This window comes from Cucurbita maxima, unplaced genomic scaffold (assembly GCF_002738345.1).
Source record: "Cucurbita maxima cultivar Rimu unplaced genomic scaffold, Cmax_1.0 Cma_Scf00007, whole genome shotgun sequence".
In the NCBI taxonomy this organism is placed as follows: Eukaryota; Viridiplantae; Streptophyta; class Magnoliopsida; order Cucurbitales; family Cucurbitaceae; genus Cucurbita; species Cucurbita maxima.
Window position 1 is genome coordinate 1,161,069 of NW_019272023.1, and position 11,371 is coordinate 1,172,439.

The 11,371-nt window shown below is 36.7% G+C and overlaps 1 protein-coding gene and 2 long non-coding RNA genes across 5 annotated transcripts in view; 1 reads left to right on the forward strand and 2 right to left on the reverse strand.

Annotated features, from left to right (window-relative positions):
• Nucleotides 1-777: 777 nt before the first annotated feature.
• On the reverse strand, nucleotides 778-3,244 carry LOC111481819. Of its 2 annotated transcripts, XR_002718097.1 has the most exons (4): nucleotides 3,125-3,244; nucleotides 2,424-2,698; nucleotides 1,787-2,226; nucleotides 778-938 (listed from the first exon to the last, which is right to left on the reverse strand). It is a non-coding gene; the product is annotated as an uncharacterized LOC111481819 (long non-coding RNA). The 2 variants fall into 2 exon arrangements; XR_002718096.1 differs by lacking the exon at nucleotides 778-938 and having other exon boundaries at nucleotides 1,615-2,226.
• The window catches only part of LOC111481555 (protein ROS1-like), a 9,582-nt gene continuing 1,396 nt past the window's right edge, over nucleotides 3,186-11,371 (forward strand). The window contains exons 1-15 of the mRNA XM_023127033.1: nucleotides 3,186-3,714; nucleotides 4,170-5,861; nucleotides 5,955-6,347; nucleotides 6,833-6,923; nucleotides 7,015-8,386; nucleotides 8,478-8,557; nucleotides 8,709-8,793; nucleotides 8,866-8,957; nucleotides 9,481-9,549; nucleotides 9,672-9,708; nucleotides 9,783-9,865; nucleotides 10,152-10,625; nucleotides 10,829-10,865; nucleotides 10,960-11,023; nucleotides 11,150-11,289. Of these exons, the coding sequence (XP_022982801.1) occupies nucleotides 3,207-3,714; nucleotides 4,170-5,861; nucleotides 5,955-6,347; nucleotides 6,833-6,923; nucleotides 7,015-8,386; nucleotides 8,478-8,557; nucleotides 8,709-8,793; nucleotides 8,866-8,957; nucleotides 9,481-9,549; nucleotides 9,672-9,708; nucleotides 9,783-9,865; nucleotides 10,152-10,625; nucleotides 10,829-10,865; nucleotides 10,960-11,023; nucleotides 11,150-11,289 (5,217 nt within the window). The 5' untranslated portion in view covers nucleotides 3,186-3,206. The remainder of the gene's footprint in view (nucleotides 3,715-4,169; nucleotides 5,862-5,954; nucleotides 6,348-6,832; nucleotides 6,924-7,014; nucleotides 8,387-8,477; nucleotides 8,558-8,708; nucleotides 8,794-8,865; nucleotides 8,958-9,480; nucleotides 9,550-9,671; nucleotides 9,709-9,782; nucleotides 9,866-10,151; nucleotides 10,626-10,828; nucleotides 10,866-10,959; nucleotides 11,024-11,149; nucleotides 11,290-11,371) is intronic.
• Nucleotides 3,613-11,371, reverse strand: part of LOC111481816 — a 10,698-nt gene continuing 2,939 nt past the window's right edge. The window contains exons 4-6 of one of the 2 annotated variants that reach the window (XR_002718092.1): nucleotides 9,408-9,547; nucleotides 8,857-8,972; nucleotides 3,613-3,699 (exon numbers count right to left, since the gene is read on the reverse strand). This is a non-coding gene — a long non-coding RNA (uncharacterized LOC111481816). Of the gene's footprint in view, nucleotides 3,700-8,571; nucleotides 8,629-8,856; nucleotides 8,973-9,407; nucleotides 9,548-11,371 lie in introns of those variants that run through there. The other variant, XR_002718093.1, reaches the window with a different exon arrangement.

Sequence of the window (11,371 nt, forward strand, 5' to 3'; positions counted from 1 at the left end):
CTTTAAACAATAAACTATTTTAATCTTCACATTTCTTTTTTTAAATTTCGAAAATTATTGAGAGAATACTACTCATCTAGTTTTCTACTCCAAAAAATCTACATATAATTATAAAAAATTAAAATACAACTTTTATCAATTTTAAAAAAAGATTAAAAATTATTTTATCAATTGAGTTGTGATCGACTGTTAACTTGACTTTTTCGGACTAAAAAATGAGAAAAATCGTTAACCATTTTATAAGGTAGTTGGTGGGTCCCACAAATCCATTTGGTCGCAGAAGATATTATTGTTTGTTGGACAGTTTTCTGTGTCTCATCTTATCCATATTCACAACTAATAACTACATTAATTAAAAGCCTAAAACTCTTATTTAAATATTATATCGATGTGCAGGTATATAAAACTTATTTAAATATAAGAACTGACGTATATTAGATTAAAAAAATTGAAATAAAATAAATAGTAGTTAATTTTCTTTAATTGACATTTCCTTTTATTTTACTCTACTTATTCGAGAATAAATACACCCTAAATTTACTTGCTGAGTATGATTTTGGAAGAAGAATAAAATTTAGGTAGTTATAAGTTTAGTATAAATGAAATTAAGAGAAAACAATTATAAACTATTTAAACTGAATAATTTATAAAAATTTATGATTCAAATGTGAAAAAATTATTAGTTTATGATTTTAATTGAAACTAGAAAAATAGAAAGGAAAAAAAAAACTAAAAAAAGTAAATGGTACCTGTAATAAATGTGATTAAATTACATAGAACACTTTTGAAGTTTGTTAGATAAGACAAAGGGTCCAATGAGGTTCGAGAAATAAAAGGCGGCCATCGCAGCCCCTTTTGTTAATTCATTACACGTGTCGGTCTTATATAAAAAGAAAAAAGCACAGTTTCCGGTGACTCACAGGGTGAAGTTATCCAACCTTCAAAACAAGACGAATTAGAAAAGGGAGAAGACTTAACGGAGGTAATTATTTACGGAATGGCAGCGTTTGATGATGAAACTGGTTTGTTTTGTTCGGCCAGGTGGCCGTATTAACCATGTTAATGTTACCCTTAATTAAACCCCCACCCAAAGTTTAAAACAATATTAATATTTTAGTTTATTCATTATATTTTGGCTAAAATATTTGTACTTTCCAACTTAGTACACTTTACAAACTCTAATTAATTTAATAAAATTTAAATATTAGATTATAAATTTAATTCTTGAATTAATATAATTAGTTTTTTAGGGTTGAATTAAAATTCTATTTTGTCACTAAATTTTAAAATGAGTCTAGCCATTAAGATTTTAAGAATAATTCTAAATAATTTATAAAGTTAAAATCTAGTTTATTTTTAAAAACAAAGTGGATGTGATAATGGTGTGAATGTAGCTATTAAGAAAAATCACTCTAAGTTATCATTTTAAATTTTAGAAGTTAAATAGACAGAATTTTAACTCAAATCTATAAAAATAAAAATAAAAATAGAGATGCATGGTACATTTCTTTTAAAATTTTGAAATAAATTAAAGTATCAAATTTCCAACCAAATGAAATAAAATATCCACCTCTAAATGCACTAAAATAAGTGCCTTAAAATTTGGGTACCGTGGAATATATTTAACTTAAATCTTTGTCTATTAGAATGACTGTAATTATGTTTTAAAAACATTGTGATGGAAGTAAATTACTTTTTGCTTTAAAGGCTCCCTTTTCTGTGCCAAAATAAACCTTTTGTTTTTAAATAATCAATGATATTGCATATTATTTAATCATATACGTACCACGTCATACCGCCGCTTGTTGATGACGATCGCAATCCACCGCATCCACCAACCAACTACCAATTGAAGAGCGTGCCCGCACTAGATTGCTACTCTAGAAACGGGGACTAGTAACGACGTCAGTGACGGTTCCTTCACGTCGTGAAATTTTGCGATTGAATGGATAAGAGAGAACCAAAACCACTTTCTCGATGTTAACGCCAAAGCCCTAACATCGTACTTTTGCCGTTAAAGCAGGAGACCCCATCATCGAATTTTTAACCCTCCAAAAAGTACCAAACATCAAGACGACGTTGCCACGTCATTCTCTTGATTTTCCGTTAGCTCATGTGCTAGTTCCCAGGCTCGATTCTTAACGGGCTGTGGGAGTTAATTACACCATTATTTCCAGTTTTGCTCCTCGGTCGTTGCTTCTATCTCACTCCACAGCTTCAATTATCCTGCACCAATAAAATATATATAAACAAAAAATTAAAATAAAATAAGTTAGTCATCCAAGATATACCTACGCTTTATATTGCAACAAAAAGAATTTATATTATATAATAAAGTCAATGAAAATTAGAAATGAATAAAAAAATTTAATATCAAAATTGTAAGAAGGCAATTTATTACCATGCATGATATATCTATATACCTTCGTGGAGAATAAGAAACTATGTACAGCTCTTGATACGATACTCAGATATAGCATAAAAAGAGAGAATGGCCGAGAAGAAATTAAGAAATCAACTGATCAAGGAGCTCTGCAAATATACAAAACCCTCTATCTTTGTGTTTGGCTTTCCCTTGCAAATCGTTTGCAGAGATAAAGAGAGTGAAGGGCTGAAGGAAGATAAAGATTTGTTGGCCTTCCGGTGAGTAGTAACTCAGATCTCGCTACATTGACTCAGTCCTCCGGTAACTATTCCCCTGAAAGTATGCTAATTTTTCAGCTTAATTAATTTAGTAATGGAGGGGAATGGAAGGGGAAATATTGTGGCTTGTTAGGGGTTTTTTTCGTCTTCCCCTGCCATTCCCGATGATCGTTGAAGCTTTGGACTGAACTTCTCACTCTTCTTTTTCTCTCTCTATTTCATCTTCTTTCCCCCATTTTTGAAAGCTCCTTTATGTTGCCATGAAAGAGCAGAAGGGTTTTACGAGGGAGATCTTTTTAATTCAGATAGGCTCTTAATCGTTGTATAATTTTGTACTATTTTTCAGCTACGATCTGCTTGAGCTGAAACATAAAACTGGTTTTTTTGGCTTTCTCAGTGCTAAGATAGACCATGAAATTTCTAAACTTGCCTCGTTTTCTCACCGTGAACAGAGAATTAAAATTAAGAAAAGAAGGCATACCTTTGCCGGGAAAAGAGAGGCCATGCTTTCTGGAACAAGCTTTGGCAAAATTGGTTCTTCTGCTTGAGTGAAAACCAATCAAATGGATTCCAGCCAACCTGAGGGAAATAAGGTCCACGTTCAAGGCGGTTCTTGGGTTCCGGCGACACCCGTGAAGCCCATTCTACCAAAACCGCCGCTGCAGCCGCTGATCTATGCAAGGATGGACTGGAATCAGTCAGGACCATGCTGGTTGGGATCAGAGAGACTCTCCTCAAATTCTAACAAGGAAGCTGAGACCACCAGTGGAGTTGCATGTTACGGTGGAGCTAATGGTACTAACGACTGGGAAGCAGCTCAGGCTGGGCAATTTCAAGTGGCCTGCAAAGATAATGGAACAGTGGCGATACATTCTATTGATGCATTAGGGAGCATTCCTTTTTTGCAGCTAATGGCACTAGCAGATGCGGCTTCTATCGTGGGAGCCGATGCTGCATTGGGTGGAAATGCAAGCGACCTGTTCGATTCTGGCTCTAGCTATCAAGTTGAATTGGAGTCCAGCTCTATGAGGGGTCGTCTCAGTGGAGGCTGCATACCTGAAGTCACAGGGTGTAAGTCCAGCTAATTTAAATAAAGTCATTTACACTTGGGAATCTTAAATATGGTATAGTTATGATGCTTGAATAACATTTAGTACAAACATTAAAAAGAAGCTGACGAACTTAAAAGCAGCGCTATGGTATTAGAAGTTAATATTTGGGGAAATTGAAGCAATCTAAGAAAATTGGTAGGAGGAAACTGAATGAAAATAGAGAATTCATGATGAGTATACTTTCACCTATATTTGTTAATTCGGATATGCATTTTCTATTGCACATGTCTGTTTCCTGTGAAGTTCTGCAATTATTTTTTTGGCTGCTGCTACATGCTTCAACTAGTTTAAGACCATATCCCTTCTACTTACGCTATGTGGAAAAGAACGTAATTATGAACAACATGACGAATCTCTATAAATTCATCGTTGTTGACATCCAGTGTTCTGAAATTGAGTACTGCAAATTTACAGATGAAATGTCTGACCATAGCCAGCATGCTTATGACCTCAATTTTCCGTCTGGGACAGAGTCAGATGCAGCTGCTATCAGAATTACCTCCCAATTTGCACCACCGACACCAGATATGGGCAAGAGTAAATATACCGAAAGTGAGGCTGAAATACAGCAGATACCAACTGAGAACAGCAGAGATGAGAGAGAACAGAGCCACAACTGTAATACTTCAATAACAATTGATGGTGAGAACCTGGGAGAAAATAAAGAACTTGAGCCTGCAATGCAACCTACAATTACTGCTACCTGTACCCCAGATGGAAAGGAACGCAAGAATGCAGATAGCCTGAATAAGACACCACCACCAAGACAGAAAAGGAGAAAACACAGACCTAAGGTCATCATCGAAGTAAAAAATAAAAGAAAAAATCCTAACTTGAAGTCCCATTGTCCAAGTACGAGAAAGCGTGTCAGGAAAAGTGGACCCAGTAAGCCTTCAGCAACTCCCCCAATAGAAATAATAGGTGAAACATCAAACCAAGAAATGCTCAAGCATAGAAGGAAGTCGTGCAGAAGGGCCATAAACTTTGATTCTCAGGCCCAAACAAGAGATTTATCCTTCGATTCAAGGCAACTGGAAAAAGATCCACTCCCACAAAACATGCAATCAACTACAGGACAAATGGGAGTGAGGCTTGAAGAAGTAGGCTCTTCCACTGATCCAAACTGGTCCATGAATCAAATGCTGAAAAGCTACGAATCTTTGCCAGAAAAACAAGTCCAATCAGCTGGAATTTCGGTTGAACATAATTCTCCTGAGAGAAGACTGCTTTCAAACAACCAAATGGAGAACAATACTGAACAAAATGGTAAAGTAATTTCCAGTTTTGAAAAGGGAAACACGGTAGAAACCATGCTGAATGATAATAATCGATCCTTACCAGGAGGTTCCAATGGTCTTATCTTTTGCAAGAACTCTGCTTTCACTGCAAGCGAGCAAGCCTCTTGTGGCCTGAGAAAACGTTCTCAGGCCATTGATCAAGCAGGTGCTGGAAGCATAAATTTAACAGGGGTCCATTATAATACATTATCTGCATATCAGTCGGTATCCTGGATGCATTTTCCCACCATTTACAAGAAAAAAAGAACAGAGAAGAGGCAGAACCCTGTCTCCTCTACTGCATTTACTAGTGCAAGTGCCACACATTTCATGAGTCCAGAAAGTGCATGCTCTTTCAATGATTCCCAGAGAAATCACATGACATTAGTATCCAATAGCTGGATAGCTGGACCTCAGTTTAGTACTTGTAAAAGTAAAATTGCAGCTGTGCATGGAAGACAGAACCTTCAGGATAAGTTGCAAACATATGGAAGTATCATGGCTTTAGGCCAGACTGAGAGAACAAAAAGGAGACCCAGGTCAACCAAACGACTTCGTGACTTGGCATTACCGGCAAGAATTGTCGATTGTGAGAAGCAGCCAATATATCCTACTAATCAACCTCTCGTGGACAGTTCTGTAAAAAATATCAATACATTTCAAACATGCATACATGCACTATCCGAGACGATGGAAGCAACAGTGGCAAAGAAGAAAAGAACCAAGAAGAATTCTCCTACAATTTCAGCACTTCACAATATGAATAAAGATCTTCAGGACCGCAGATTTGTATCCTTCAATCCCTACCAATTCTTCCCCAAAACATTAGGTACCGGGATTAGAAATTTTTCCCAATGATCAAGATATTCACCCATTTAAAAGAAAATTTCTTTTCTTTTGTCCCTTTCCTTTATCTTTACAGGCACTGCTTCAGAACATGGTAATCAAATGTGCTTTATCGATGCCATAGTTGAACAATTAAAGCATCTTGATATCAACAAGGAGAGCAACAATTTGGAATGTAGAGAGCGAGCACTTGTACCCTACAACATGCAAAATCAGGAGCACAATGCCATTGTTGTTTATGGAAGAAAGGGAACTATTGTACCATTTAATCTTACTAAGAAACGTTATCCTCGTCCTAAAGTCGAGCTTGATGAAGAGACTAGTAGAGTATGGAAGCTTCTGATGGGAAATATAAACAGCGAAGGCATTGATGGAACAGATGAAGAAAAGATCAAATGGTGGGAAGAAGAGCGAAAGGTGTTTCGAGGGCGAGCAGAATCATTTATCGCAAGGATGCATCTTGTTCAAGGTACAATATTAATTATTCAACTCTAAACCAACCACTAGCAAAGAGTTACTTCTAGAACTCCATGTAGACATCAAATGAATATCAAAGTTCAATGATGAATTGGCTTCGCATTTGTATAAGTTCATAGACAATTGTTTTCATATTGATTGAGTATGACATTAATTCAGAAAAATCAATCCAGGCAAGACAAGAGAGAGAGAAAGGGGAAGGTTATAGAGAAATAACAACTTTGACATACCTTCAGGTTCCTAGGCTTAGCAGTGTCGTGCTTCTTACATACCTTCATGTAAATCCTTCTTGGAGCAGGGATCGAAAAGAAAACCAAGTTTGTACGCTTAGAAGTTCTATGCTTTTGTTTATATATGTACTTGTGCCAGCCATATGTTCCAGCGAAATGCATGAAGGATTAGTCTAGGCCTAGCACGCAATCTTACTGTAGCAACTATGCTGTCGGGCTGAACAATAACATGATTGCATTTCTTCAGGAGATAGGCGTTTCTCTCAATGGAAGGGATCAGTTGTGGACTCTGTGGTAGGAGTATTCCTGACTCAAAATGTCTCAGATCACCTTTCTAGGTAAGCTAAATTGTCAAATGGTGTGAGCTAAGTGCAATTCAAAGTAATCTCTATCTCTTCTCCTTTTACTAACTTCTTCTGAGGTTGGCAGCTCTGCCTTCATGTCTCTTGCTGCACGCTTTCCTCCTAAGCCAAATTGTCAACAAGCATCATGCTATCAACATCCTATTATAAAGTTGGATGAACCCGAAGCATACATGTTGAGTTTAGAGGATGACATGAAATTGAACAAACAGATAATGCAGCAACAAATAAGTGAAGAGGGTTCCTTGATGAAAAATGAAATCGAAAATAGTGAAGGGAAAATAATTGTTGACAGCAATGAATCTTCCAGAAGTAATGTCGAGGATGGTAGCTCAAACAAGGAACCAGAAAAAAAAAGTTTTAGTTCATCTCATAACATTGTTGGGACATGTAGCAATTCTGAGAGAGAAATATCATTGAGTGGAACCGGCCCAATGCAAGCATGTCTCTCCGGAGCCAGAGAAATATATGATTCATTTTCATTTCAAGACTGTTTGGATTCATCAATTTCTCAAACCAGTGAGAACATCGAACCATCCTCAGAAGGCAACTCAGAAGATCTACCAAGCTGGTTGAAAGAGGTTCACATCAATTCTTCATCGGAGAAGCTTAATCAGATGGCTGGACTAAATACTCTGAATGATCATGTTACTATCGATACTTCCATTGAACAGACAGAGGTTCACACGAACATCAACCTAGCAGGAAAAAAGTGTGACAATGGAATAGATGACACTTCACAACCGGATGATCATGAAAAAGCCATGAAAGATTCTGTTAATCATTTGAATGGCTATCAAATGCAGCAAAACCACACCTCGGAATCATTGGAAGTTGACTGCCATCAGACGTGCAGTGGAGTTCAAACTCCTAATGTTTACCACAAGGACGTAGATTTTCATTCTGAAAAAAGTACACTGACTGCAGAATCTCGCAATCATGCTAATGTTGAAATAGAGCTCATAGTAGATATCCATGAAGCACCATTACCTAGTAGTGAATTAAGCATCAATGCAAAGGAGCCAGGTTTGACCTTACAACCTCAAGGCAGTGTGGTTGAAGACGCACAAAATGCTGAGTCGCCAGTAGAATGTACAAATAATGTGCATGAAATTCTTCCAAAATTTTCACCAAATGGTACAGGAATAGTGACACAGTCAAATCCAAAGGAGTATGATCATTCACTTAGTAATGGGTTTGAAGAGATGAAACCTACCACTTCAAGATCTCAGAGAAAACAAGTTGCAAAGGAAAAGGAAGGTAACATTAATTGGGACAACTTAAGAAAACAGGTAGAAACCAACGGAAAGACACGACAGAGAAGTGAAAATACAATGGACTCGTTGGATTGGGAAGCAGTAAGATGTGCTGATGTGAAGGAGATTGCACACGCCATCAGAGAACGCGGCATGAACAACATGCTTGCTGAAAGAATCAAGGTATCATTATAATGTTGATTTCAAACAACATGATCTAAATTTCTAATTAATCCGTATCACTAGCTGAGTATTGGATGAGTAATTTGTACAGGATTTTCTAAACCGTCTGGTGAAAGATCATGGGAGCATTGATCTCGAATGGTTAAGGGATGTTGCACCAGACCAAGCAAAGTAAGATTAATCGAGAACTTAAATGTCAAATTCTTGAAATCAAAATTGAAGAATACTGAGAATGTTACCTTCTGCACTAGAGAATATGTTGCATCCATCAGAATTGTATGATTCATACAATGGGTTTAACACGCAAATGTAAAATATGCAGAGAATATCTACTAAGTATAAGAGGTTTGGGACTAAAAAGTGTGGAGTGTGTGCGACTTCTTACTCTTCATCATCTTGCCTTCCCAGTAAGCCAAATTGAGTTAATGATATGAAATCAAATAAAACATATATATGATTTTCACTTGTACCTTTAACAGGTTGACACAAATGTTGGACGTATAGCTGTCCGACTGGGATGGGTACCCCTTCAACCGCTACCAGAATCCCTACAGTTGCATCTTCTAGAATTGTGAGTATGACAAGCCTACATTTTGGCAAAATCCATACATCTTTACCATATAAAAGATATGTCGAGAAAAATATTCTGAAATCCATTTTCCATTATTAAAGGTTTACAATTTTAAGTAAATATTCTCTCTCTCCTAAATTATTGTGTTTCTATTCATTAATGCTAGAAGTTGTTTCAAACTGTATCACAGTCATATAAACATAGCTTATCATTGATTCGCATATGAAAAACATGATGATATAGACTCTAGGACAATATCTTTGCAAGTTTTTTAATAGTATAAAATGAAAATAAATGTTATTTTTTACTTTAGTTCAGTTGATAATATCAGTTTTTTTTTTAAAAAAGAAATGAACAAAATTTTAAGGAGGTTTTAATTATGACTTCTATTCCAAATAAATAATACAAAAAATGTAAAACTCGTAATATTACAAGTTGAAGAATGCAGACCTCTACAGAACGCACGTCATTTCCACGGAATAGTAAAATCAATCTTTGAAACTTTTCTTGCTGCTCCTCCCAGGTACCCAGTGCTAGAGTCAATCCAGAAGTATCTATGGCCTCGGCTTTGCAAGCTTGACCAAAGAACACTGTAAGCATGTTTTCAAGTTATAAACCTAGAAATGGATGCAGTCTTTCTTTTTTATCATTTAGTTGGGGAAATTAAGAGAATTCAAACTAAATGCCTACGACTTGCTATAAATCTGGATGCAGGTATGAGCTGCACTACCAAATGATTACGTTTGGAAAGGTAATTTCACTTGGAAATTTTGGTTCTAACATAAGCCAACTTATGAACGATCTTGACAGGAATGTATGGTGCAGGTCTTTTGTACAAAAAGCAAACCAAATTGTAATGCTTGTCCAATGAGAGGAGAATGTAGGCACTTCGCAAGCGCATTTGCAAGGTTTGGCCATCTTTCTCCTAGACGTCCATGCAGTCTTTCTTTCCCTCTCTCTTTCTTTATTTCCTCCCTTTTATAGAGACAGAGAGCATGTGCACATAAGCAACACAATTTAGGCCTCAGCTAATAACAACTTTTTGAGTTTTAATTCTTCCAGAATATCACAGAATCACATGTTGGGCAGGGACCCTACTTTAAAACTTAATTCTTGCAGCAATTCTCATAAAGTACGGAAATCTTTAATTATGGATAAGTGGGTAACTAATAGACATACTTCTTACATATCCAGTGCAAGGCTTGGCCTTCCAGCACCAGAAGATAAAAGAATAGTTAGCACTACTGAATGCAGAGAACCTGAAGATAACCAGGCCAGAACAATTGACCAACCAATGCTGTCCCTCCCTCCCTCAACAATACCATCTGAAGAGATCAAGCCATCAGAAAGGCATCAATCTGACGGGAAGACTACAATTGGGATGTGTGTGCCCATTATTGAAGAACCAGCAACACCAGAGCAAGAAAGCACCACAAAAGATGCAATCATCGATATTGAGGATGCTTTCTATGAAGATCCTAATGAAATTCCTACAATAAAACTTAACATTGAGGAGTTCTCACAGAATTTACAGAACTACGTTCAAAAGAATATGGAACCTCAAGAAGGTGACATGTCAAAAGCCTTAATTGCACTAACCCCAGAAGCCGCATCAATTCCCATGCCTAAACTTAAGAATGTCAGCCGGCTGCGAACAGAACACCTAGTGTAAGCAAAACATTTGCTGCATTTATCAAGATCTTTCGAATTCCCAAATAGATGGTGCTATCAATAGGGAATAAATTGAAAGCAGTAAAAGATAGATGATAATTTGTTTGGCCAGTGGATGTCCAAAGTCAACGGGTATAGGTATCACATTCCAAACGAATATTTTTCATTTGCGTACTAATTTTTTTTTTCACCGTCTGCAGCTATGAACTTCCAGATAATCACCCTCTTCTTGAAAAGGTTCGTGATTCTTACATCTAAAGAAAGAATATTTTTACTTTCTTTTATGGGGAATGAGGAGAATTATAACCATGTGGCATTTCTCATAATACAGTTGAAGTTGGATAGAAGAGAACCAGATGATCCTTGCTCATACTTTTTGGCTATCTGGACCCCAGGTAGAAGTAACTCCAAACCGTTATAAATATCCCTCTATTTCGTGGACAGAACCAAAAGACAAAAAATTATGGAGTATTACTTTTGACGTATGTTCGATCATGAGTTCTATTTTTTGTATCACTTAGGTGAAACAGCAAATTCCATCCAACTACCAGAAAAGAGGTGCAGTAATCAAGAACATCATCAATTGTGTCTTGAAGAGGAGTGCCTCTCGTGCAACAGTGTCAGAGAAGCCAACTCTCTCATGGTCCGAGGGACTCTTTTGGTGAGACATGTCTAGTCAAATAAGTGGTTATGCTCAAATATACCTAGCATACCGAATCTTAATCAATATCCCTCCCTCCCCC